The following is a 26,078-nucleotide window of genomic DNA, read 5'->3' on the forward strand; positions in this document are numbered from 1 at the left end:
AGCAAGGAATGTATGATAACGTTTCTTACAATAATGTGTTTGCAGGGTGACTCAGGAGGTCCAATGGTCAACAAGCAGCAAGCGGTTTGGGTCCAGTCTGGGGTCGTCAGCTGGGGCTTTGGCTGTGCTCGACCTGAACTCCCTGGTGTTTATGCAAGGGTGTCCCGCTACCAGTCCTGGATGGGCTCCCAGATCCAGAGCGACCCACCAGGCTTTGTCACATTCTCCTCCTCTGGACTTCCGCCCCCACCCCCACCACCACCCTCCCCGGATGTGACAACCCCAGCTCCCACTGAGAGTCTTTCAGTTGATGGTGAGTAGAATTCCAAAGGACATGTTTGGCCGTCTAATCCTTTAGGAAATGCCACTTTTCTTTTTGATGCTGCTTTGCCTCTCATGGGGGGCGACAGTGGTACAGGAGGTATATAAGTCGTTTAGTAATCAGAAGGTTGCTAGTTCCATTCCCTTTCGAAGCGTCCTTGAGCAAGACACTGAACCCCTGATTGCTCCTGATGTGCAGTGTGCCATCAGTGTAAATGTAAAATGTGTATACATCCTTGTAAGTCGCTTTGGATAAAAGCGTCTGCTAAATGACTAAATGTAAATGTCATAGAATCTCAGGCGTGTTGTTGTTTTTTGTCAGTTTGCGGCACAACTCCACTCAACCCCAGGATAGTTGGAGGACAAGATGCCCCTCTAGGCAGCTGGCCCTGGCAGGCAAGTCTGCAGATGTCTGGAGGCCATTTCTGTGGAGGTTCACTGATCAACAAGGAGTGGGTTGTATCTGCTGCTCACTGCTTTTCAAGGTGAGTAGGGGTTGGGCCCAAGGAACGGATGCTGTAAGAACTAGGTTTGGTGCTAATTCACGAAAAAGAACGTTATAGGTTGTTAACGCCCCTCATCAATTCACTTGATCCGGTTGTTGTTTTGAACCTGGATATCCATCGGTCAGAAGAAACATCACCATGCATTTGGGCTGTTTGTTCTGACTGAAACCCAAACGATACCCATCCCTAGTTCTGACTGAAACCAATGTCTTTTTCAGCAACAATCCAAGCGGGCTGACAGTGTCCTTGGGTCGGCAGACCCAGCAGGGCAGCAATCCCAACGAAGTGTCCAGAAGCGTGGACAGAATCGTCTTGCATCCCAATTACAACAGCCGCACCAGTGACAACGACATTGCCATGCTGAGACTCAGTTCTCCCGTTCAGTTTACTAACTTCATCAGACCGGTTTGTCTGGCAGCCAGTGACAGTGTGTTCAACAATGGCACAGACAGCTGGGTAACTGGATGGGGCAACATTGGAGAAGGTGGTAAGTCAAGTCAATAGGGTGTAGGACAATTTGATGTCCACAAATATTTGGATGCTACAGCTGAGATATCTTAAAGAAACAGCAAAATACATTTCAGCAATCAAATACATTCAAAAGGTTCCTTCACATGTGAATTTGTGTCCACCTTCGTATTTGATAAACAATCTTTTGAGCTCATTCTCCTCTTCCTCTTCAGTTCCTCTCCCGTTCCCAGAGACCCTACAGGAAGTTGAGGTTCCAGTGGTGGGTAATACACAGTGCGAGAGCCTGAACGGTGCTGGAACGATTACAGAAAACATGCTCTGTGCTGGTCTACTCGCTGGAGGCAAAGACTCATGCCAGGTATCGTAATGGTTTGGTGCACATTTAGCTGTCATGAGACTATAGACATGGATTGTGCCAATCTTCTTCAGAGCAAGGAATGTATGATAACGTTTCTTACAATAATGTGTTTGCAGGGTGACTCAGGAGGTCCAATGGTCAACAAGCAGCAAGCGGTTTGGGTCCAGTCTGGGGTCGTCAGCTGGGGCTTTGGCTGTGCTCGACCTGAACTCCCTGGTGTTTATGCAAGGGTGTCCCGCTACCAGTCCTGGATGGGCTCCCAGATCCAGAGCGACCCACCAGGCTTTGTCACATTCTCCTCCTCTGGACTTCCGCCCCCACCCCCACCACCACCCTCCCCGGATGTGACAACCCCAGCTCCCACTGAGAGTCTTTCAGTTGATGGTGAGTAGAATTCCAAAGGACATGTTTGGCCGTCTAATCCTTTAGGAAATGCCACTTTTCTTTTTGATGCTGCTTTGCCTCTCATGGGGGGCGACAGTGGTACAGGAGGTATATAAGTCGTTTAGTAATCAGAAGGTTGCTAGTTCCATTCCCTTTCGAAGCGTCCTTGAGCAAGACACTGAACCCCTGATTGCTCCTGATGTGCAGTGTGCCATCAGTGTAAATGTAAAATGTGTATACATCCTTGTTAGTCGCTTTGGATAAAAGCGTCTGCTAAATGACTAAATGTAAATGTCATAGAATCTCAGGCGTGTTGTTGTTTTTTGTCAGTTTGCGGCACAACTCCACTCAACCCCAGGATAGTTGGAGGACAAGATGCCCCTCTAGGCAGCTGGCCCTGGCAGGCAAGTCTGCAGATGTCTGGAGGCCATTTCTGTGGAGGTTCACTGATCAACAAGGAGTGGGTTGTATCTGCTGCTCACTGCTTTTCAAGGTGAGTAGGGGTTGGGCCCAAGGAACGGATGCTGTAAGAACTAGGTTTGGTGCTAATTCACGAAAAAGAACGTTATAGGTTGTTAACGCCCCTCATCAATTCACTTGATCCGGTTGTTGTTTTGAACCTGGATATCCATCGGTCAGAAGAAACATCACCATGCATTTGGGCTGTTTGTTCTGACTGAAACCCAAACGATACCCATCCCTAGTTCTGACTGAAACCAATGTCTTTTTCAGCAACAATCCAAGCGGGCTGACAGTGTCCTTGGGTCGGCAGACCCAGCAGGGCAGCAATCCCAACGAAGTGTCCAGAAGCGTGGACAGAATCGTCTTGCATCCCAATTACAACAGCCGCACCAGTGACAACGACATTGCCATGCTGAGACTCAGTTCTCCCGTTCAGTTTACTAACTTCATCAGACCGGTTTGTCTGGCAGCCAGTGACAGTGTGTTCAACAATGGCACAGACAGCTGGGTAACTGGATGGGGCAACATTGGAGAAGGTGGTAAGTCAAGTCAATAGGGTGTAGGACAATTTGATGTCCACAAATATTTGGATGCTACAGCTGAGATATCTTAAAGAAACAGCAAAATACATTTCAGCAATCAAATACATTCAAAAGGTTCCTTCACATGTGAATTTGTGTCCACCTTCGTATTTGATAAACAATCTTTTGAGCTCATTCTCCTCTTCCTCTTCAGTTCCTCTCCCGTTCCCAGAGACCCTACAGGAAGTTGAGGTTCCAGTGGTGGGTAATACACAGTGCGAGAGCCTGAACGGTGCTGGAACGATTACAGAAAACATGCTCTGTGCTGGTCTACTCGCTGGAGGCAAAGACTCATGCCAGGTATCGTAATGGTTTGGTGCACATTTAGCTGTCATGAGACTATAGACATGGATTGTGCCAATCTTCTTCAGAGCAAGGAATGTATGATAACGTTTCTTACAATAATGTGTTTGCAGGGTGACTCAGGAGGTCCAATGGTCAACAAGCAGCAAGCGGTTTGGGTCCAGTCTGGGGTCGTCAGCTGGGGCTTTGGCTGTGCTCGACCTGAACTCCCTGGTGTTTATGCAAGGGTGTCCCGCTACCAGTCCTGGATGGGCTCCCAGATCCAGAGCGACCCACCAGGCTTTGTCACATTCTCCTCCTCTGGACTTCCGCCCCCACCCCCACCACCACCCTCCCCGGATGTGACAACCCCAGCTCCCACTGAGAGTCTTTCAGTTGATGGTGAGTAGAATTCCAAAGGACATGTTTGGCCGTCTAATCCTTTAGGAAATGCCACTTTTCTTTTTGATGCTGCTTTGCCTCTCATGGGGGGCGACAGTGGTACAGGAGGTATATAAGTCGTTTAGTAATCAGAAGGTTGCTAGTTCCATTCCCTTTCGAAGCGTCCTTGAGCAAGACACTGAACCCCTGATTGCTCCTGATGTGCAGTGTGCCATCAGTGTAAATGTAAAATGTGTATACATCCTTGTAAGTCGCTTTGGATAAAAGCGTCTGCTAAATGACTAAATGTAAATGTCATAGAATCTCAGGCGTGTTGTTGTTTTTTGTCAGTTTGCGGCACAACTCCACTCAACCCCAGGATAGTTGGAGGACAAGATGCCCCTCTAGGCAGCTGGCCCTGGCAGGCAAGTCTGCAGATGTCTGGAGGCCATTTCTGTGGAGGTTCACTGATCAACAAGGAGTGGGTTGTATCTGCTGCTCACTGCTTTTCAAGGTGAGTAGGGGTTGGGCCCAAGGAACGGATGCTGTAAGAACTAGGTTTGGTGCTAATTCACGAAAAAGAACGTTATAGGTTGTTAACGCCCCTCATCAATTCACTTGATCCGGTTGTTGTTTTGAACCTGGATATCCATCGGTCAGAAGAAACATCACCATGCATTTGGGCTGTTTGTTCTGACTGAAACCCAAACGATACCCATCCCTAGTTCTGACTGAAACCAATGTCTTTTTCAGCAACAATCCAAGCGGGCTGACAGTGTCCTTGGGTCGGCAGACCCAGCAGGGCAGCAATCCCAACGAAGTGTCCAGAAGCGTGGACAGAATCGTCTTGCATCCCAATTACAACAGCCGCACCAGTGACAACGACATTGCCATGCTGAGACTCAGTTCTCCCGTTCAGTTTACTAACTTCATCAGACCGGTTTGTCTGGCAGCCAGTGACAGTGTGTTCAACAATGGCACAGACAGCTGGGTAACTGGATGGGGCAACATTGGAGAAGGTGGTAAGTCAAGTCAATAGGGTGTAGGACAATTTGATGTCCACAAATATTTGGATGCTACAGCTGAGATATCTTAAAGAAACAGCAAAATACATTTCAGCAATCAAATACATTCAAAAGGTTCCTTCACATGTGAATTTGTGTCCACCTTCGTATTTGATAAACAATCTTTTGAGCTCATTCTCCTCTTCCTCTTCAGTTCCTCTCCCGTTCCCAGAGACCCTACAGGAAGTTGAGGTTCCAGTGGTGGGTAATACACAGTGCGAGAGCCTGAACGGTGCTGGAACGATTACAGAAAACATGCTCTGTGCTGGTCTACTCGCTGGAGGCAAAGACTCATGCCAGGTATCGTAATGGTTTGGTGCACATTTAGCTGTCATGAGACTATAGACATGGATTGTGCCAATCTTCTTCAGAGCAAGGAATGTATGATAACGTTTCTTACAATAATGTGTTTGCAGGGTGACTCAGGAGGTCCAATGGTCAACAAGCAGCAAGCGGTTTGGGTCCAGTCTGGGGTCGTCAGCTGGGGCTTTGGCTGTGCTCGACCTGAACTCCCTGGTGTTTATGCAAGGGTGTCCCGCTACCAGTCCTGGATGGGCTCCCAGATCCAGAGCGACCCACCAGGCTTTGTCACATTCTCCTCCTCTGGACTTCCGCCCCCACCCCCACCACCACCCTCCCCGGATGTGACAACCCCAGCTCCCACTGAGAGTCTTTCAGTTGATGGTGAGTAGAATTCCAAAGGACATGTTTGGCCGTCTAATCCTTTAGGAAATGCCACTTTTCTTTTTGATGCTGCTTTGCCTCTCATGGGGGGCGACAGTGGTACAGGAGGTATATAAGTCGTTTAGTAATCAGAAGGTTGCTAGTTCCATTCCCTTTCGAAGCGTCCTTGAGCAAGACACTGAACCCCTGATTGCTCCTGATGTGCAGTGTGCCATCAGTGTAAATGTAAAATGTGTATACATCCTTGTTAGTCGCTTTGGATAAAAGCGTCTGCTAAATGACTAAATGTAAATGTCATAGAATCTCAGGCGTGTTGTTGTTTTTTGTCAGTTTGCGGCACAACTCCACTCAACCCCAGGATAGTTGGAGGACAAGATGCCCCTCTAGGCAGCTGGCCCTGGCAGGCAAGTCTGCAGATGTCTGGAGGCCATTTCTGTGGAGGTTCACTGATCAACAAGGAGTGGGTTGTATCTGCTGCTCACTGCTTTTCAAGGTGAGTAGGGGTTGGGCCCAAGGAACGGATGCTGTAAGAACTAGGTTTGGTGCTAATTCACGAAAAAGAACGTTATAGGTTGTTAACGCCCCTCATCAATTCACTTGATCCGGTTGTTGTTTTGAACCTGGATATCCATCGGTCAGAAGAAACATCACCATGCATTTGGGCTGTTTGTTCTGACTGAAACCCAAACGATACCCATCCCTAGTTCTGACTGAAACCAATGTCTTTTTCAGCAACAATCCAAGCGGGCTGACAGTGTCCTTGGGTCGGCAGACCCAGCAGGGCAGCAATCCCAACGAAGTGTCCAGAAGCGTGGACAGAATCGTCTTGCATCCCAATTACAACAGCCGCACCAGTGACAACGACATTGCCATGCTGAGACTCAGTTCTCCCGTTCAGTTTACTAACTTCATCAGACCGGTTTGTCTGGCAGCCAGTGACAGTGTGTTCAACAATGGCACAGACAGCTGGGTAACTGGATGGGGCAACATTGGAGAAGGTGGTAAGTCAAGTCAATAGGGTGTAGGACAATTTGATGTCCACAAATATTTGGATGCTACAGCTGAGATATCTTAAAGAAACAGCAAAATACATTTCAGCAATCAAATACATTCAAAAGGTTCCTTCACATGTGAATTTGTGTCCACCTTCGTATTTGATAAACAATCTTTTGAGCTCATTCTCCTCTTCCTCTTCAGTTCCTCTCCCGTTCCCAGAGACCCTACAGGAAGTTGAGGTTCCAGTGGTGGGTAATACACAGTGCGAGAGCCTGAACGGTGCTGGAACGATTACAGAAAACATGCTCTGTGCTGGTCTACTCGCTGGAGGCAAAGACTCATGCCAGGTATCGTAATGGTTTGGTGCACATTTAGCTGTCATGAGACTATAGACATGGATTGTGCCAATCTTCTTCAGAGCAAGGAATGTATGATAACGTTTCTTACAATAATGTGTTTGCAGGGTGACTCAGGAGGTCCAATGGTCAACAAGCAGCAAGCGGTTTGGGTCCAGTCTGGGGTCGTCAGCTGGGGCTTTGGCTGTGCTCGACCTGAACTCCCTGGTGTTTATGCAAGGGTGTCCCGCTACCAGTCCTGGATGGGCTCCCAGATCCAGAGCGACCCACCAGGCTTTGTCACATTCTCCTCCTCTGGACTTCCGCCCCCACCCCCACCACCACCCTCCCCGGATGTGACAACCCCAGCTCCCACTGAGAGTCTTTCAGTTGATGGTGAGTAGAATTCCAAAGGACATGTTTGGCCGTCTAATCCTTTAGGAAATGCCACTTTTCTTTTTGATGCTGCTTTGCCTCTCATGGGGGGCGACAGTGGTACAGGAGGTATATAAGTCGTTTAGTAATCAGAAGGTTGCTAGTTCCATTCCCTTTCGAAGCGTCCTTGAGCAAGACACTGAACCCCTGATTGCTCCTGATGTGCAGTGTGCCATCAGTGTAAATGTAAAATGTGTATACATCCTTGTAAGTCGCTTTGGATAAAAGCGTCTGCTAAATGACTAAATGTAAATGTCATAGAATCTCAGGCGTGTTGTTGTTTTTTGTCAGTTTGCGGCACAACTCCACTCAACCCCAGGATAGTTGGAGGACAAGATGCCCCTCTAGGCAGCTGGCCCTGGCAGGCAAGTCTGCAGATGTCTGGAGGCCATTTCTGTGGAGGTTCACTGATCAACAAGGAGTGGGTTGTATCTGCTGCTCACTGCTTTTCAAGGTGAGTAGGGGTTGGGCCCAAGGAACGGATGCTGTAAGAACTAGGTTTGGTGCTAATTCACGAAAAAGAACGTTATAGGTTGTTAACGCCCCTCATCAATTCACTTGATCCGGTTGTTGTTTTGAACCTGGATATCCATCGGTCAGAAGAAACATCACCATGCATTTGGGCTGTTTGTTCTGACTGAAACCCAAACGATACCCATCCCTAGTTCTGACTGAAACCAATGTCTTTTTCAGCAACAATCCAAGCGGGCTGACAGTGTCCTTGGGTCGGCAGACCCAGCAGGGCAGCAATCCCAACGAAGTGTCCAGAAGCGTGGACAGAATCGTCTTGCATCCCAATTACAACAGCCGCACCAGTGACAACGACATTGCCATGCTGAGACTCAGTTCTCCCGTTCAGTTTACTAACTTCATCAGACCGGTTTGTCTGGCAGCCAGTGACAGTGTGTTCAACAATGGCACAGACAGCTGGGTAACTGGATGGGGCAACATTGGAGAAGGTGGTAAGTCAAGTCAATAGGGTGTAGGACAATTTGATGTCCACAAATATTTGGATGCTACAGCTGAGATATCTTAAAGAAACAGCAAAATACATTTCAGCAATCAAATACATTCAAAAGGTTCCTTCACATGTGAATTTGTGTCCACCTTCGTATTTGATAAACAATCTTTTGAGCTCATTCTCCTCTTCCTCTTCAGTTCCTCTCCCGTTCCCAGAGACCCTACAGGAAGTTGAGGTTCCAGTGGTGGGTAATACACAGTGCGAGAGCCTGAACGGTGCTGGAACGATTACAGAAAACATGCTCTGTGCTGGTCTACTCGCTGGAGGCAAAGACTCATGCCAGGTATCGTAATGGTTTGGTGCACATTTAGCTGTCATGAGACTATAGACATGGATTGTGCCAATCTTCTTCAGAGCAAGGAATGTATGATAACGTTTCTTACAATAATGTGTTTGCAGGGTGACTCAGGAGGTCCAATGGTCAACAAGCAGCAAGCGGTTTGGGTCCAGTCTGGGGTCGTCAGCTGGGGCTTTGGCTGTGCTCGACCTGAACTCCCTGGTGTTTATGCAAGGGTGTCCCGCTACCAGTCCTGGATGGGCTCCCAGATCCAGAGCGACCCACCAGGCTTTGTCACATTCTCCTCCTCTGGACTTCCGCCCCCACCCCCACCACCACCCTCCCCGGATGTGACAACCCCAGCTCCCACTGAGAGTCTTTCAGTTGATGGTGAGTAGAATTCCAAAGGACATGTTTGGCCGTCTAATCCTTTAGGAAATGCCACTTTTCTTTTTGATGCTGCTTTGCCTCTCATGGGGGGCGACAGTGGTACAGGAGGTATATAAGTCGTTTAGTAATCAGAAGGTTGCTAGTTCCATTCCCTTTCGAAGCGTCCTTGAGCAAGACACTGAACCCCTGATTGCTCCTGATGTGCAGTGTGCCATCAGTGTAAATGTAAAATGTGTATACATCCTTGTAAGTCGCTTTGGATAAAAGCGTCTGCTAAATGACTAAATGTAAATGTCATAGAATCTCAGGCGTGTTGTTGTTTTTTGTCAGTTTGCGGCACAACTCCACTCAACCCCAGGATAGTTGGAGGACAAGATGCCCCTCTAGGCAGCTGGCCCTGGCAGGCAAGTCTGCAGATGTCTGGAGGCCATTTCTGTGGAGGTTCACTGATCAACAAGGAGTGGGTTGTATCTGCTGCTCACTGCTTTTCAAGGTGAGTAGGGGTTGGGCCCAAGGAACGGATGCTGTAAGAACTAGGTTTGGTGCTAATTCACGAAAAAGAACGTTATAGGTTGTTAACGCCCCTCATCAATTCACTTGATCCGGTTGTTGTTTTGAACCTGGATATCCATCGGTCAGAAGAAACATCACCATGCATTTGGGCTGTTTGTTCTGACTGAAACCCAAACGATACCCATCCCTAGTTCTGACTGAAACCAATGTCTTTTTCAGCAACAATCCAAGCGGGCTGACAGTGTCCTTGGGTCGGCAGACCCAGCAGGGCAGCAATCCCAACGAAGTGTCCAGAAGCGTGGACAGAATCGTCTTGCATCCCAATTACAACAGCCGCACCAGTGACAACGACATTGCCATGCTGAGACTCAGTTCTCCCGTTCAGTTTACTAACTTCATCAGACCGGTTTGTCTGGCAGCCAGTGACAGTGTGTTCAACAATGGCACAGACAGCTGGGTAACTGGATGGGGCAACATTGGAGAAGGTGGTAAGTCAAGTCAATAGGGTGTAGGACAATTTGATGTCCACAAATATTTGGATGCTACAGCTGAGATATCTTAAAGAAACAGCAAAATACATTTCAGCAATCAAATACATTCAAAAGGTTCCTTCACATGTGAATTTGTGTCCACCTTCGTATTTGATAAACAATCTTTTGAGCTCATTCTCCTCTTCCTCTTCAGTTCCTCTCCCGTTCCCAGAGACCCTACAGGAAGTTGAGGTTCCAGTGGTGGGTAATACACAGTGCGAGAGCCTGAACGGTGCTGGAACGATTACAGAAAACATGCTCTGTGCTGGTCTACTCGCTGGAGGCAAAGACTCATGCCAGGTATCGTAATGGTTTGGTGCACATTTAGCTGTCATGAGACTATAGACATGGATTGTGCCAATCTTCTTCAGAGCAAGGAATGTATGATAACGTTTCTTACAATAATGTGTTTGCAGGGTGACTCAGGAGGTCCAATGGTCAACAAGCAGCAAGCGGTTTGGGTCCAGTCTGGGGTCGTCAGCTGGGGCTTTGGCTGTGCTCGACCTGAACTCCCTGGTGTTTATGCAAGGGTGTCCCGCTACCAGTCCTGGATGGGCTCCCAGATCCAGAGCGACCCACCAGGCTTTGTCACATTCTCCTCCTCTGGACTTCCGCCCCCACCCCCACCACCACCCTCCCCGGATGTGACAACCCCAGCTCCCACTGAGAGTCTTTCAGTTGATGGTGAGTAGAATTCCAAAGGACATGTTTGGCCGTCTAATCCTTTAGGAAATGCCACTTTTCTTTTTGATGCTGCTTTGCCTCTCATGGGGGGCGACAGTGGTACAGGAGGTATATAAGTCGTTTAGTAATCAGAAGGTTGCTAGTTCCATTCCCTTTCGAAGCGTCCTTGAGCAAGACACTGAACCCCTGATTGCTCCTGATGTGCAGTGTGCCATCAGTGTAAATGTAAAATGTGTATACATCCTTGTTAGTCGCTTTGGATAAAAGCGTCTGCTAAATGACTAAATGTAAATGTCATAGAATCTCAGGCGTGTTGTTGTTTTTTGTCAGTTTGCGGCACAACTCCACTCAACCCCAGGATAGTTGGAGGACAAGATGCCCCTCTAGGCAGCTGGCCCTGGCAGGCAAGTCTGCAGATGTCTGGAGGCCATTTCTGTGGAGGTTCACTGATCAACAAGGAGTGGGTTGTATCTGCTGCTCACTGCTTTTCAAGGTGAGTAGGGGTTGGGCCCAAGGAACGGATGCTGTAAGAACTAGGTTTGGTGCTAATTCACGAAAAAGAACGTTATAGGTTGTTAACGCCCCTCATCAATTCACTTGATCCGGTTGTTGTTTTGAACCTGGATATCCATCGGTCAGAAGAAACATCACCATGCATTTGGGCTGTTTGTTCTGACTGAAACCCAAACGATACCCATCCCTAGTTCTGACTGAAACCAATGTCTTTTTCAGCAACAATCCAAGCGGGCTGACAGTGTCCTTGGGTCGGCAGACCCAGCAGGGCAGCAATCCCAACGAAGTGTCCAGAAGCGTGGACAGAATCGTCTTGCATCCCAATTACAACAGCCGCACCAGTGACAACGACATTGCCATGCTGAGACTCAGTTCTCCCGTTCAGTTTACTAACTTCATCAGACCGGTTTGTCTGGCAGCCAGTGACAGTGTGTTCAACAATGGCACAGACAGCTGGGTAACTGGATGGGGCAACATTGGAGAAGGTGGTAAGTCAAGTCAATAGGGTGTAGGACAATTTGATGTCCACAAATATTTGGATGCTACAGCTGAGATATCTTAAAGAAACAGCAAAATACATTTCAGCAATCAAATACATTCAAAAGGTTCCTTCACATGTGAATTTGTGTCCACCTTCGTATTTGATAAACAATCTTTTGAGCTCATTCTCCTCTTCCTCTTCAGTTCCTCTCCCGTTCCCAGAGACCCTACAGGAAGTTGAGGTTCCAGTGGTGGGTAATACACAGTGCGAGAGCCTGAACGGTGCTGGAACGATTACAGAAAACATGCTCTGTGCTGGTCTACTCGCTGGAGGCAAAGACTCATGCCAGGTATCGTAATGGTTTGGTGCACATTTAGCTGTCATGAGACTATAGACATGGATTGTGCCAATCTTCTTCAGAGCAAGGAATGTATGATAACGTTTCTTACAATAATGTGTTTGCAGGGTGACTCAGGAGGTCCAATGGTCAACAAGCAGCAAGCGGTTTGGGTCCAGTCTGGGGTCGTCAGCTGGGGCTTTGGCTGTGCTCGACCTGAACTCCCTGGTGTTTATGCAAGGGTGTCCCGCTACCAGTCCTGGATCGGCTCCCAGATCCAGAGCGACCCACCAGGCTTTGTCACATTCTCCTCCTCTGGACTTCCGCCCCCACCCCCACCACCACCCTCCCCGGATGTGACAACCCCAGCTCCCACTGAGAGTCTTTCAGTTGATGGTGAGTAGAATTCTAAAGGACATGTTTGGCCGTCTAATCCTTTAGGAAATGCCACTTTTCTTTTTGATGCTGCTTTGCCTCTCATGGGGGGCGACAGTGGTACAGGAGGTATATAAGTCGTTTAGTAATCAGAAGGTTGCTAGTTCCATTCCCTTTCGAAGCGTCCTTGAGCAAGACACTGAACCCCTGATTGCTCCTGATGTGCAGTGTGCCATCAGTGTAAATGTAAAATGTGTATACATCCTTGTAAGTCGCTTTGGATAAAAGCGTCTGCTAAATGACTAAATGTAAATGTCATAGAATCTCAGGCGTGTTGTTGTTTTTTGTCAGTTTGCGGCACAACTCCACTCAACCCCAGGATAGTTGGAGGACAAGATGCCCCTCTAGGCAGCTGGCCCTGGCAGGCAAGTCTGCAGATGTCTGGAGGCCATTTCTGTGGAGGTTCACTGATCAACAAGGAGTGGGTTGTATCTGCTGCTCACTGCTTTTCAAGGTGAGTAGGGGTTGGGCCCAAGGAACGGATGCTGTAAGAACTAGGTTTGGTGCTAATTCACGAAAAAGAACGTTATAGATTGTTTAGCAAGGAATTTTCCAAGAAGAATTGATTTGTAGTTGAGAACAATATACATTTTTGATGTCAAAGTTAACATAATTTTATGAGATTATTGTGGCTGAGATTAATGTGATCAAATATTTTTACCCAGTTAACGCATCTTTGTTTACTTCCGGTGTGCGTTGACCCCTGACACGAAACCGCGGCGTGACTGCAGCCAGTTAGACAGGCGAGACCGAGACGGTAGTGGAAGATGGAGAGAGCTGAGGGATTGTTGGGGGGAACATTTCTGTTTTAGAGGCAAAATGACGGACAATCGACAAAACTAAAGTTGTATATAGCATTTGTTAAGCTTAATTAAGTTATCACAGAAGCCGCTCATCTTTAACTTACCACCTTAATGCAAAGCACCCGACATAAAGCAGTCCCAGGTTAGATGGTCGCCAACAGGCCCGGTTCTGAAGGGGTAGCAACGGGAGCAATTGCCGTGTAGAGGGGGGCCCGTTCTCTTTGATCCTTTCTGATATACCGAGTGTGTCTCTAACAGCACAAGTTGACCCTGTGGCCTGTGCAACGCAATCTCCCTATTGGCTGTTAGCGATTTTTTTTTTTTTAAATGTATCAAAACACATGTATCACACCCCCCTCCCCCCGTGGGAAAATCGCGACGCAGGCTGGTTAGTTTGACGCGAGCCTCGCAGCCTGCATTCTATCAACGAATGTTACGAGATGAGGTTACTAAAATATTCTGCATGTCTACTCAGTTTAAGAAGTGCTTCCCAAGTAAAGGTTTGAAAAGAACTTCAAGCTTCAGACTTTCTGTTAGGGAAGCTGTTATCTATCTGCAGAGCAAATGTCAGGCTCATACAAAAAAATTAACGTGAATTAATTGATGCTATTACCTAGCACGGTGTCTATAGGATTTCCCATATACGTTTGCATTAAGCTAACGTATTTTCTACCACAGTAAAACATGCAATACTATGTGATTGTTTTTAGAAAACGAATGTTACGTGATGAGATTACTAAAATGTAGTCTGCATGTCTGCTCAGTTTAACAGTGCTACCCAAGCAAAGGTTTGAAAAGAACTTCAAGCTTCACACTTTCTGTTAGGGAAACAGCTTTCTATCTGCCAAGCAAATGACAACACGCGCAACCTTTGGGAGCATGAACTGCACTGAGTTTTTGCGCAACAATTAACCCCAACCTGAAGCAAGCAGCCGCCTTTAGTAGGCTAAAATGTCGGGACACAAATCCGGTTCGCTAAAGAGAAAGGAAAGTAAACGGAGGAGCGAAGGTACAAAAAAGGAGGCAGAAAATGCGAATTTATACATCTTGGCTGAGTAGGCCTAGTAGACAAACGGCAGAGGATACGGGCCCTGAGACAGATGTTGGCGCATCCACTAGACTGTCTGCGTTGGCTGTGTTGTCCATCGAAAACCGCACGGCAAGACAAGTGGATTACAGTGACATAATCGCAAGATTTGCTGCGGCCAAGACACGACGCATACAGTTTTAAGGTAGGGCGATGGGGAATCAAGACAGTCCGCTGCGGCTGCATGCTTTCAGTTCAGTTGTGTTGATGTTGTTTAATTGATCGGATTTAGACTAGGTTTTTTTTTTTTGCGGGGGGGGGGGTCTGGCTGTGCGATGTTGCACCCGGGCCCAGAATAGCGCCGGACCGGGCCTGGTCGCCAACCACCACTCCACGACTTCTCTAGGAAAATAACTAGACCAGTTTGTGAAAAGGTTACCAACGCTGTAGCAGTATGGGTTGCCAGTGACTGTCGGCCCAGCAACATAGTTGCAGACGGTGGGCTGACTGAGGTGTTCTGAATTGCTTCACGGGACAATTCTTACGATTAACCGTCGAGTTGCCCCATTGTGTGATTACATAACAGTTGGTTTTGAAGTGTGTTGAGTGCGTTTTGAAGCTGTCTAATTAGGCGCTCTTTAAAGCTGTCTAATGAGGCGCTCAAACCTTCAAATCTGAAACGACATTTGGAGATTTGACATCCAGCACTCACGTTCAGAACCAGGTTGTGGAAAGGATGAAAGGCAGCCCGTTCCTTTTAAAACAAGTTAGACGAGTCGGCAGTTAAGCTGCATTAGTGGTGTTTTTTGTGCGTTATCATTGGGGTGGTATTCTACAAGAGGACATACGTTTCTGTGGAGAGCTACCAACTCGAACTACTGCACAGGAAAGCTCGGTGCTATTTGTGTTGATAATAGATTGCAGCCACAGATTTAAATCATTATTTCAATTATTAAAACCATTATATTGACCCATTTGAACCTATTTGTTTGAACATTATTTGAACCTATTTGTTTGCATGTCTGAAGAATCAGCTATTTTAATTAGGCCTAGCTGAGTGGTCTTGTTTTTATGTTCAATCAGTTGTTTTGAGTGCATGCTATCTTTTGGGTCTATTCTGGTTTTATTTCCTTGCTTGTTTGCTGTGCACAAATAGGCCCAGGCCTTGCATCTAAGTTCTCTGTGTGGTTCTATGTTGTTTTCTGGTGCACAATACAATTTTGATGCAATATCTAGAGTTAGATTTTCTTTTATTCAATTCTAGGCTTCCACCTGTAGCAGGTGCTGATGTTGTTTTTTGTGACACATAAAAATCGCTTATTAATTAGAATTAATGGATTAAAGATTGAATTAGCCTAATGGAATATAGATTAGCTAAAATAAGTGGGGTGTCTGTTGGGCTCCGACCTGTTACACATACGAAAAACTGGGCCTCGGAGTCGAAAAGGTTGGGATCCCCTGGTTTACGCCACTAATCAATTCATGCTGATTTCAATTGTTGTTTTAAACCTGGATATCCATCGGTCAGAAGAAACATCACCATGCATTTGGGCTGTTTGTTCTGACTGAAACCCAAACGATACCCATCCCTAGTTCTGACTGAAACCAATGTCTTTTTCAGCAACAATCCAAGCGGGCTGACAGTGTCCTTGGGTCGGCAGACCCAGCAGGGCAGCAATCCCAACGAAGTGTCCAGAAGCGTGGACAGAATCGTCTTGCATCCCAATTACGACAGCGACACCAGTGACAACGACATTGCCATGCTGAGACTCAGTTCTCCCGTTCAGTTTACTAACTTCATCAGACCGGTTTGTCTGGCAGCCAGTGACAGTGTGTTCAACAATGGCACCGACAGCTGGGTAACTGGATGGGGAAACATTGGAGAAGGTGGTAAGTCAAGTCAATAGGGTGTAGGACAATTTGATGTTCACAAATATTTGGATGCTACAGCTGAGATATCTTAAAGAAACAGCAAAATACATTTCAGCAATCAAATACATTCAAAAGGTTCCTTCACATGTGAATTTGTGTCCACCTTCGTATTTGATAAACAATCTTTTAAGCTCATTCTCCTCTTCCTCTTCAGTTCCTCTCCCGTTCCCAGAGACCCTACAGGAAGTTGAGGTTCCAGTGGTGGGTAATACACAGTGCGAGAGCCTGAACGGTGCTGGAACGATTACAGAAAACATGCTCTGTGCTGGTCTACTCGCTGGAGGCAAAGACTCATGCCAGGTATCGTAATGGTTTGGTGCACATTTAGCTGTCATGAGACTATAGACATGGATTGTGCCAATCTTCTTCAGAGCAAGGAATGTATGATAACGTTTCTTACAATAATGTGTTTGCAGGGTGACTCAGGAGGTCCAATGGTCAACAAGCAGCAAGCGGTTTGGGTCCAGTCTGGGGTCGTCAGCTGGGGCTTTGGCTGTGCTCGACCTGAACTCCCTGGTGTTTATGCAAGGGTGTCCCGCTACCAGTCCTGGATCGGCTCCCAGATCCAGAGCGACCCACCAGGCTTTGTCACATTCTCCTCCTCTGGACTTCCGCCCCCACCCCCACCACCACCCTCCCCGGATGTGACAACCCCAGCTCCCACTGAGAGTCTTTCAGTTGATGGTGAGTAGAATTCCAAAGGACATGTTTGGCCGTCTAATCCTTTAGGAAATGCCACTTTTCTTTTTGATGCTGCTTTGCCTCTCATGGGGGGCGACAGTGGTACAGGAGGTATATAAGTCGTTTAGTAATCAGAAGGTTGCTAGTTCCATTCCCTTTCGAAGCGTCCTTGAGCAAGACACTGAACCCCTGATTGCTCCTGATATGCAGTGTGCCATCAGTGTAAATGTAAAATGTGTATACATCCTTGTAAGTCGCTTTGGATAAAAGCGTCTGCTAAATGACTAAATGTAAATGTCATAGAATCTCAGGCGTGTTGTTGTTTTTTGTCAGTTTGCGGCACAACTCCACTCAACCCCAGGATAGTTGGAGGACAAGATGCCCCTCTAGGCAGCTGGCCCTGGCAGGCAAGTCTGCAGATGTCTGGAGGCCATTTCTGTGGAGGTTCACTGATCAACAAGGAGTGGGTTGTATCTGCTGCTCACTGCTTTTCAAGGTGAGTAGGGGTTGGGCCCAAGGAACGGATGCTGTAAGAACTAGGTTTGGTGCTAATTCACGAAAAAGAACGTTATAGGTTGTTAAAGCCCCTCATCAATTCACTTGATCCGGTTGTTGTTTTGAACCTGGATATCCATCGGTCAGAAGAAACATCACCATGCATTTGGGCTGTTTGTTCTGACTGAAACCCAAACGATACCCATCCCTAGTTCTGACTAAAACCAATGTCTTTTTCAGCAACAATCCAAGCGGGCTGACAGTGTCCTTGGGTCGGCAGACCCAGCAGGGCAGCAATCCCAACGAAGTGTCCAGAAGCGTGGACAGAATCGTCTTGCATCCCAATTACAACAGCCGCACCAGTGACAACGACATTGCCATGCTGAGACTCAGTTCTCCCGTTCAGTTTACTAACTTCATCAGACCGGTTTGTCTGGCAGCCAGTGACAGTGTGTTCAACAATGGCACAGACAGCTGGGTAACTGGATGGGGCAACATTGGAGAAGGTGGTAAGTCAAGTCAATAGGGTGTAGGACAATTTGATGTCCACAAATATTTGGATGCTACAGCTGAGATATCTTAAAGAAACAGCAAAATACATTTCAGCAATCAAATACATTCAAAAGGTTCCTTCACATGTGAATTTGTGTCCACCTTCGTATTTGATAAACAATCTTTTGAGCTCATTCTCCTCTTCCTCTTCAGTTCCTCTCCCGTTCCCAGAGACCCTACAGGAAGTTGAGGTTCCAGTGGTGGGTAATACACAGTGCGAGAGCCTGAACGGTGCTGGAACGATTACAGAAAACATGCTCTGTGCTGGTCTACTCGCTGGAGGCAAAGACTCATGCCAGGTATCGTAATGGTTTGGTGCACATTTAGCTGTCATGAGACTATAGACATGGATTGTGCCAATCTTCTTCAGAGCAAGGAATGTATGATAACGTTTCTTACAATAATGTGTTTGCAGGGTGACTCAGGAGGTCCAATGGTCAACAAGCAGCAAGCGGTTTGGGTCCAGTCTGGGGTCGTCAGCTGGGGCTTTGGCTGTGCTCGACCTGAACTCCCTGGTGTTTATGCAAGGGTGTCCCGCTACCAGTCCTGGATGGGCTCCCAGATCCAGAGCGACCCACCAGGCTTTGTCACATTCTCCTCCTCTGGACTTCCGCCCCCACCCCCACCACCACCCTCCCCGGATGTGACAACCCCAGCTCCCACTGAGAGTCTTTCAGTTGATGGTGAGTAGAATTCCAAAGGACATGTTTGGCCGTCTAATCCTTTAGGAAATGCCACTTTTCTTTTTGATGCTGCTTTGCCTCTCATGGGGGGCGACAGTGGTACAGGAGGTATATAAGTCGTTTAGTAATCAGAAGGTTGCTAGTTCCATTCCCTTTCGAAGCGTCCTTGAGCAAGACACTGAACCCCTGATTGCTCCTGATGTGCAGTGTGCCATCAGTGTAAATGTAAAATGTGTATACATCCTTGTAAGTCGCTTTGGATAAAAGCGTCTGCTAAATGACTAAATGTAAATGTCATAGAATCTCAGGCGTGTTGTTGTTTTTTGTCAGTTTGCGGCACAACTCCACTCAACCCCAGGATAGTTGGAGGACAAGATGCCCCTCTAGGCAGCTGGCCCTGGCAGGCAAGTCTGCAGATGTCTGGAGGCCATTTCTGTGGAGGTTCACTGATCAACAAGGAGTGGGTTGTATCTGCTGCTCACTGCTTTTCAAGGTGAGTAGGGGTTGGGCCCAAGGAACGGATGCTGTAAGAACTAGGTTTGGTGCTAATTCACGAAAAAGAACGTTATAGGTTGTTAACGCCCCTCATCAATTCACTTGATCCGGTTGTTGTTTTGAACCTGGATATCCATCGGTCAGAAGAAACATCACCATGCATTTGGGCTGTTTGTTCTGACTGAAACCCAAACGATACCCATCCCTAGTTCTGACTGAAACCAATGTCTTTTTCAGCAACAATCCAAGCGGGCTGACAGTGTCCTTGGGTCGGCAGACCCAGCAGGGCAGCAATCCCAACGAAGTGTCCAGAAGCGTGGACAGAATCGTCTTGCATCCCAATTACAACAGCCGCACCAGTGACAACGACATTGCCATGCTGAGACTCAGTTCTCCCGTTCAGTTTACTAACTTCATCAGACCGGTTTGTCTGGCAGCCAGTGACAGTGTGTTCAACAATGGCACAGACAGCTGGGTAACTGGATGGGGCAACATTGGAGAAGGTGGTAAGTCAAGTCAATAGGGTGTAGGACAATTTGATGTCCACAAATATTTGGATGCTACAGCTGAGATATCTTAAAGAAACAGCAAAATACATTTCAGCAATCAAATACATTCAAAAGGTTCCTTCACATGTGAATTTGTGTCCACCTTCGTATTTGATAAACAATCTTTTGAGCTCATTCTCCTCTTCCTCTTCAGTTCCTCTCCCGTTCCCAGAGACCCTACAGGAAGTTGAGGTTCCAGTGGTGGGTAATACACAGTGCGAGAGCCTGAACGGTGCTGGAACGATTACAGAAAACATGCTCTGTGCTGGTCTACTCGCTGGAGGCAAAGACTCATGCCAGGTATCGTAATGGTTTGGTGCACATTTAGCTGTCATGAGACTATAGACATGGATTGTGCCAATCTTCTTCAGAGCAAGGAATGTATGATAACGTTTCTTACAATAATGTGTTTGCAGGGTGACTCAGGAGGTCCAATGGTCAACAAGCAGCAAGCGGTTTGGGTCCAGTCTGGGGTCGTCAGCTGGGGCTTTGGCTGTGCTCGACCTGAACTCCCTGGTGTTTATGCAAGGGTGTCCCGCTACCAGTCCTGGATGGGCTCCCAGATCCAGAGCGACCCACCAGGCTTTGTCACATTCTCCTCCTCTGGACTTCCGCCCCCACCCCCACCACCACCCTCCCCGGATGTGACAACCCCAGCTCCCACTGAGAGTCTTTCAGTTGATGGTGAGTAGAATTCCAAAGGACATGTTTGGCCGTCTAATCCTTTAGGAAATGCCACTTTTCTTTTTGATGCTGCTTTGCCTCTCATGGGGGGCGACAGTGGTACAGGAGGTATATAAGTCGTTTAGTAATCAGAAGGTTGCTAGTTCCATTCCCTTTCGAAGCGTCCTTGAGCAAGACACTGAACCCCTGATTGCTCCTGATGTGCAGTGTGCCATCAGTGTAAATGTAAAATGTGTATACATCCTTGTAAGTCGCTTTGGATAAAAGCGTCTGCTAAATGACTAAATGTAAATGTCATAGAATCTCAGGCGTGTTGTTGTTTTTTGTCAGTTTGCGGCACAACTCCACTCAACCCCAGGATAGTTGGAGGACAAGATGCCCCTCTAGGCAGCTGGCCCTGGCAGGCAAGTCTGCAGATGTCTGGAGGCCATTTCTGTGGAGGTTCACTGATCAACAAGGAGTGGGTTGTATCTGCTGCTCACTGCTTTTCAAGGTGAGTAGGGGTTGGGCCCAAGGAACGGATGCTGTAAGAACTAGGTTTGGTGCTAATTCACGAAAAAGAACGTTATAGGTTGTTAAAGCCCCTCATCAATTCACTTGATCCGGTTGTTGTTTTGAACCTGGATATCCATCGGTCAGAAGAAACATCACCATGCATTTGGGCTGTTTGTTCTGACTGAAACCCAAACGATACCCATCCCTAGTTCTGACTAAAACCAATGTCTTTTTCAGCAACAATCCAAGCGGGCTGACAGTGTCCTTGGGTCGGCAGACCCAGCAGGGCAGCAATCCCAACGAAGTGTCCAGAAGCGTGGACAGAATCGTCTTGCATCCCAATTACAACAGCCGCACCAGTGACAACGACATTGCCATGCTGAGACTCAGTTCTCCCGTTCAGTTTACTAACTTCATCAGACCGGTTTGTCTGGCAGCCAGTGACAGTGTGTTCAACAATGGCACAGACAGCTGGGTAACTGGATGGGGCAACATTGGAGAAGGTGGTAAGTCAAGTCAATAGGGTGTAGGACAATTTGATGTCCACAAATATTTGGATGCTACAGCTGAGATATCTTAAAGAAACAGCAAAATACATTTCAGCAATCAAATACATTCAAAAGGTTCCTTCACATGTGAATTTGTGTCCACCTTCGTATTTGATAAACAATCTTTTGAGCTCATTCTCCTCTTCCTCTTCAGTTCCTCTCCCGTTCCCAGAGACCCTACAGGAAGTTGAGGTTCCAGTGGTGGGTAATACACAGTGCGAGAGCCTGAACGGTGCTGGAACGATTACAGAAAACATGCTCTGTGCTGGTCTACTCGCTGGAGGCAAAGACTCATGCCAGGTATCGTAATGGTTTGGTGCACATTTAGCTGTCATGAGACTATAGACATGGATTGTGCCAATCTTCTTCAGAGCAAGGAATGTATGATAACGTTTCTTACAATAATGTGTTTGCAGGGTGACTCAGGAGGTCCAATGGTCAACAAGCAGCAAGCGGTTTGGGTCCAGTCTGGGGTCGTCAGCTGGGGCTTTGGCTGTGCTCGACCTGAACTCCCTGGTGTTTATGCAAGGGTGTCCCGCTACCAGTCCTGGATGGGCTCCCAGATCCAGAGCGACCCACCAGGCTTTGTCACATTCTCCTCCTCTGGACTTCCGCCCCCACCCCCACCACCACCCTCCCCGGATGTGACAACCCCAGCTCCCACTGAGAGTCTTTCAGTTGATGGTGAGTAGAATTCCAAAGGACATGTTTGGCCGTCTAATCCTTTAGGAAATGCCACTTTTCTTTTTGATGCTGCTTTGCCTCTCATGGGGGGCGACAGTGGTACAGGAGGTATATAAGTCGTTTAGTAATCAGAAGGTTGCTAGTTCCATTCCCTTTCGAAGCGTCCTTGAGCAAGACACTGAACCCCTGATTGCTCCTGATGTGCAGTGTGCCATCAGTGTAAATGTAAAATGTGTATACATCCTTGTAAGTCGCTTTGGATAAAAGCGTCTGCTAAATGACTAAATGTAAATGTCATAGAATCTCAGGCGTGTTGTTGTTTTTTGTCAGTTTGCGGCACAACTCCACTCAACCCCAGGATAGTTGGAGGACAAGATGCCCCTCTAGGCAGCTGGCCCTGGCAGGCAAGTCTGCAGATGTCTGGAGGCCATTTCTGTGGAGGTTCACTGATCAACAAGGAGTGGGTTGTATCTGCTGCTCACTGCTTTTCAAGGTGAGTAGGGGTTGGGCCCAAGGAACGGATGCTGTAAGAACTAGGTTTGGTGCTAATTCACGAAAAAGAACGTTATAGGTTGTTAACGCCCCTCATCAATTCACTTGATCCGGTTGTTGTTTTGAACCTGGATATCCATCGGTCAGAAGAAACATCACCATGCATTTGGGCTGTTTGTTCTGACTGAAACCCAAACGATACCCATCCCTAGTTCTGACTGAAACCAATGTCTTTTTCAGCAACAATCCAAGCGGGCTGACAGTGTCCTTGGGTCGGCAGACCCAGCAGGGCAGCAATCCCAACGAAGTGTCCAGAAGCGTGGACAGAATCGTCTTGCATCCCAATTACAACAGCCGCACCAGTGACAACGACATTGCCATGCTGAGACTCAGTTCTCCCGTTCAGTTTACTAACTTCATCAGACCGGTTTGTCTGGCAGCCAGTGACAGTGTGTTCAACAATGGCACAGACAGCTGGGTAACTGGATGGGGCAACATTGGAGAAGGTGGTAAGTCAAGTCAATAGGGTGTAAGACAATTTGATGTCCACAAATATTTGGATGCTACAGCTGAGATATCTTAAAGAAACAGCAAAATACATTTCAGCAATCAAATACATTCAAAAGGTTCCTTCACATGTGAATTTGTGTCCACCTTCGTATTTGATAAACAATCTTTTGAGCTCATTCTCCTCTTCCTCTTCAGTTCCTCTCCCGTTCCCAGAGACCCTACAGGAAGTTGAGGTTCCAGTGGTGGGTAATACACAGTGCGAGAGCCTGAACGGTGCTGGAACGATTACAGAAAACATGCTCTGTGCTGGTCTACTCGCTGGAGGCAAAGACTCATGCCAGGTATCGTAATGGTTTGGTGCACATTTAGCTGTCATGAGACTATAGACATGGATTGTGCCAATCTTCTTCAGAGCAAGGAATGTATGATAACGTTTCTTACAATAATGTGTTTGCAGGGTGACTCAGGAGGTCCAATGGTCAACAAGCAGCAAGCGGTTTGGGTCCAGTCTGGGGTCGTCAGCTGGGGCTTTGGCTGTGCTCGACCTGAACTCCCTGGTGTTTATGCAAGGGTGTCCCGCTACCAGTCCTGGATGGGCTCCCAGATCCAGAGCGACCCACCAGGCTTTGTCACATTCTCCTCCTCTGGACTTCCGCCCCCACCCCCACCACCACCCTCCCCGGATGTGACAACCCCAGCTCCCACTGAGAGTCTTTCAGTTGATGGTGAGTAGAATTCCAAAGGACATGTTTGGCCGTCTAATCCTTTAGGAAATGCCACTTTTCTTTTTGATGCTGCTTTGCCTCTCATGGGGGGCGACAGTGGTACAGGAGGTATATAAGTCGTTTAGTAATCAGAAGGTTGCTAGTTCCATTCCCTTTCGAAGCGTCCTTGAGCAAGACACTGAACCCCTGATTGCTCCTGATGTGCAGTGTGCCATCAGTGTAAATGTAAAATGTGTATACATCCTTGTAAGTCGCTTTGGATAAAAGCGTCTGCTAAATGACTAAATGTAAATGTCATAGAATCTCAGGCGTGTTGTTGTTTTTTGTCAGTTTGCGGCACAACTCCACTCAACCCCAGGATAGTTGGAGGACAAGATGCCCCTCTAGGCAGCTGGCCCTGGCAGGCAAGTCTGCAGATGTCTGGAGGCCATTTCTGTGGAGGTTCACTGATCAACAAGGAGTGGGTTGTATCTGCTGCTCACTGCTTTTCAAGGTGAGTAGGGGTTGGGCCCAAGGAACGGATGCTGTAAGAACTAGGTTTGGTGCTAATTCACGAAAAAGAACGTTATAGGTTGTTAACGCCCCTCATCAATTCACTTGATCCGGTTGTTGTTTTGAACCTGGATATCCATCGGTCAGAAGAAACATCACCATGCATTTGGGCTGTTTGTTCTGACTGAAACCCAAACGATACCCATCCCTAGTTCTGACTGAAACCAATGTCTTTTTCAGCAACAATCCAAGCGGGCTGACAGTGTCCTTGGGTCGGCAGACCCAGCAGGGCAGCAATCCCAACGAAGTGTCCAGAAGCGTGGACAGAATCGTCTTGCATCCCAATTACAACAGCCGCACCAGTGACAACGACATTGCCATGCTGAGACTCAGTTCTCCCGTTCAGTTTACTAACTTCATCAGACCGGTTTGTCTGGCAGCCAGTGACAGTGTGTTCAACAATGGCACAGACAGCTGGGTAACTGGATGGGGCAACATTGGAGAAGGTGGTAAGTCAAGTCAATAGGGTGTAGGACAATTTGATGTCCACAAATATTTGGATGCTACAGCTGAGATATCTTAAAGAAACAGCAAAATACATTTCAGCAATCAAATACATTCAAAAGGTTCCTTCACATGTGAATTTGTGTCCACCTTCGTATTTGATAAACAATCTTTTGAGCTCATTCTCCTCTTCCTCTTCAGTTCCTCTCCCGTTCCCAGAGACCCTACAGGAAGTTGAGGTTCCAGTGGTGGGTAATACACAGTGCGAGAGCCTGAACGGTGCTGGAACGATTACAGAAAACATGCTCTGTGCTGGTCTACTCGCTGGAGGCAAAGACTCATGCCAGGTATCGTAATGGTTTGGTGCACATTTAGCTGTCATGAGACTATAGACATGGATTGTGCCAATCTTCTTCAGAGCAAGGAATGTATGATAACGTTTCTTACAATAATGTGTTTGCAGGGTGACTCAGGAGGTCCAATGGTCAACAAGCAGCAAGCGGTTTGGGTCCAGTCTGGGGTCGTCAGCTGGGGCTTTGGCTGTGCTCGACCTGAACTCCCTGGTGTTTATGCAAGGGTGTCCCGCTACCAGTCCTGGATGGGCTCCCAGATCCAGAGCGACCCACCAGGCTTTGTCACATTCTCCTCCTCTGGACTTCCGCCCCCACCCCCACCACCACCCTCCCCGGATGTGACAACCCCAGCTCCCACTGAGAGTCTTTCAGTTGATGGTGAGTAGAATTCCAAAGGACATGTTTGGCCGTCTAATCCTTTAGGAAATGCCACTTTTCTTTTTGATGCTGCTTTGCCTCTCATGGGGGGCGACAGTGGTACAGGAGGTATATAAGTCGTTTAGTAATCAGAAGGTTGCTAGTTCCATTCCCTTTCGAAGCGTCCTTGAGCAAGACACTGAACCCCTGATTGCTCCTGATGTGCAGTGTGCCATCAGTGTAAATGTAAAATGTGTATACATCCTTGTAAGTCGCTTTGGATAAAAGCGTCTGCTAAATGACTAAATGTAAATGTCATAGAATCTCAGGCGTGTTGTTGTTTTTTGTCAGTTTGCGGCACAACTCCACTCAACCCCAGGATAGTTGGAGGACAAGATGCCCCTCTAGGCAGCTGGCCCTGGCAGGCAAGTCTGCAGATGTCTGGAGGCCATTTCTGTGGAGGTTCACTGATCAACAAGGAGTGGGTTGTATCTGCTGCTCACTGCTTTTCAAGGTGAGTAGGGGTTGGGCCCAAGGAACGGATGCTGTAAGAACTAGGTTTGGTGCTAATTCACGA

The 26,078-nt window shown here is 47.5% G+C and overlaps 1 protein-coding gene across 1 annotated transcript in view; it reads left to right on the top strand.

The window, feature by feature from the left end:
• Positions 1–26,078, top strand: part of LOC308362438 (uncharacterized protein) — a gene marked incomplete at its 3' end in the record, with an annotated part of 56,683 nt that overhangs the window by 29,393 nt on the left and 1,212 nt on the right. Inside the window, exons 28-81 of the mRNA XM_080835072.1 lie at positions 46–313; positions 644–806; positions 1,046–1,314; positions 1,511–1,656; positions 1,773–2,040; positions 2,371–2,533; positions 2,773–3,041; positions 3,238–3,383; positions 3,500–3,767; positions 4,098–4,260; positions 4,500–4,768; positions 4,965–5,110; positions 5,227–5,494; positions 5,825–5,987; positions 6,227–6,495; positions 6,692–6,837; positions 6,954–7,221; positions 7,552–7,714; positions 7,954–8,222; positions 8,419–8,564; positions 8,681–8,948; positions 9,279–9,441; positions 9,681–9,949; positions 10,146–10,291; positions 10,408–10,675; positions 11,006–11,168; positions 11,408–11,676; positions 11,873–12,018; positions 12,135–12,402; positions 12,733–12,895; positions 15,893–16,161; positions 16,358–16,503; positions 16,620–16,887; positions 17,218–17,380; positions 17,620–17,888; positions 18,085–18,230; positions 18,347–18,614; positions 18,945–19,107; positions 19,347–19,615; positions 19,812–19,957; positions 20,074–20,341; positions 20,672–20,834; positions 21,074–21,342; positions 21,539–21,684; positions 21,801–22,068; positions 22,399–22,561; positions 22,801–23,069; positions 23,266–23,411; positions 23,528–23,795; positions 24,126–24,288; positions 24,528–24,796; positions 24,993–25,138; positions 25,255–25,522; positions 25,853–26,015. Of these exons, the coding sequence (XP_080691198.1) occupies positions 46–313; positions 644–806; positions 1,046–1,314; positions 1,511–1,656; positions 1,773–2,040; positions 2,371–2,533; positions 2,773–3,041; positions 3,238–3,383; positions 3,500–3,767; positions 4,098–4,260; positions 4,500–4,768; positions 4,965–5,110; positions 5,227–5,494; positions 5,825–5,987; positions 6,227–6,495; positions 6,692–6,837; positions 6,954–7,221; positions 7,552–7,714; positions 7,954–8,222; positions 8,419–8,564; positions 8,681–8,948; positions 9,279–9,441; positions 9,681–9,949; positions 10,146–10,291; positions 10,408–10,675; positions 11,006–11,168; positions 11,408–11,676; positions 11,873–12,018; positions 12,135–12,402; positions 12,733–12,895; positions 15,893–16,161; positions 16,358–16,503; positions 16,620–16,887; positions 17,218–17,380; positions 17,620–17,888; positions 18,085–18,230; positions 18,347–18,614; positions 18,945–19,107; positions 19,347–19,615; positions 19,812–19,957; positions 20,074–20,341; positions 20,672–20,834; positions 21,074–21,342; positions 21,539–21,684; positions 21,801–22,068; positions 22,399–22,561; positions 22,801–23,069; positions 23,266–23,411; positions 23,528–23,795; positions 24,126–24,288; positions 24,528–24,796; positions 24,993–25,138; positions 25,255–25,522; positions 25,853–26,015 (11,429 nt within the window). The remainder of the gene's footprint in view (positions 1–45; positions 314–643; positions 807–1,045; positions 1,315–1,510; positions 1,657–1,772; positions 2,041–2,370; positions 2,534–2,772; positions 3,042–3,237; positions 3,384–3,499; positions 3,768–4,097; positions 4,261–4,499; positions 4,769–4,964; positions 5,111–5,226; positions 5,495–5,824; positions 5,988–6,226; positions 6,496–6,691; positions 6,838–6,953; positions 7,222–7,551; positions 7,715–7,953; positions 8,223–8,418; positions 8,565–8,680; positions 8,949–9,278; positions 9,442–9,680; positions 9,950–10,145; positions 10,292–10,407; positions 10,676–11,005; positions 11,169–11,407; positions 11,677–11,872; positions 12,019–12,134; positions 12,403–12,732; positions 12,896–15,892; positions 16,162–16,357; positions 16,504–16,619; positions 16,888–17,217; positions 17,381–17,619; positions 17,889–18,084; positions 18,231–18,346; positions 18,615–18,944; positions 19,108–19,346; positions 19,616–19,811; positions 19,958–20,073; positions 20,342–20,671; positions 20,835–21,073; positions 21,343–21,538; positions 21,685–21,800; positions 22,069–22,398; positions 22,562–22,800; positions 23,070–23,265; positions 23,412–23,527; positions 23,796–24,125; positions 24,289–24,527; positions 24,797–24,992; positions 25,139–25,254; positions 25,523–25,852; positions 26,016–26,078) is intronic.

This window comes from Sprattus sprattus, assembly GCF_963457725.1.
Source record: "Sprattus sprattus genome assembly, chromosome: 3".
Lineage (NCBI taxonomy): Eukaryota > Metazoa > Chordata > Actinopteri > Clupeiformes > Clupeidae > Sprattus > Sprattus sprattus.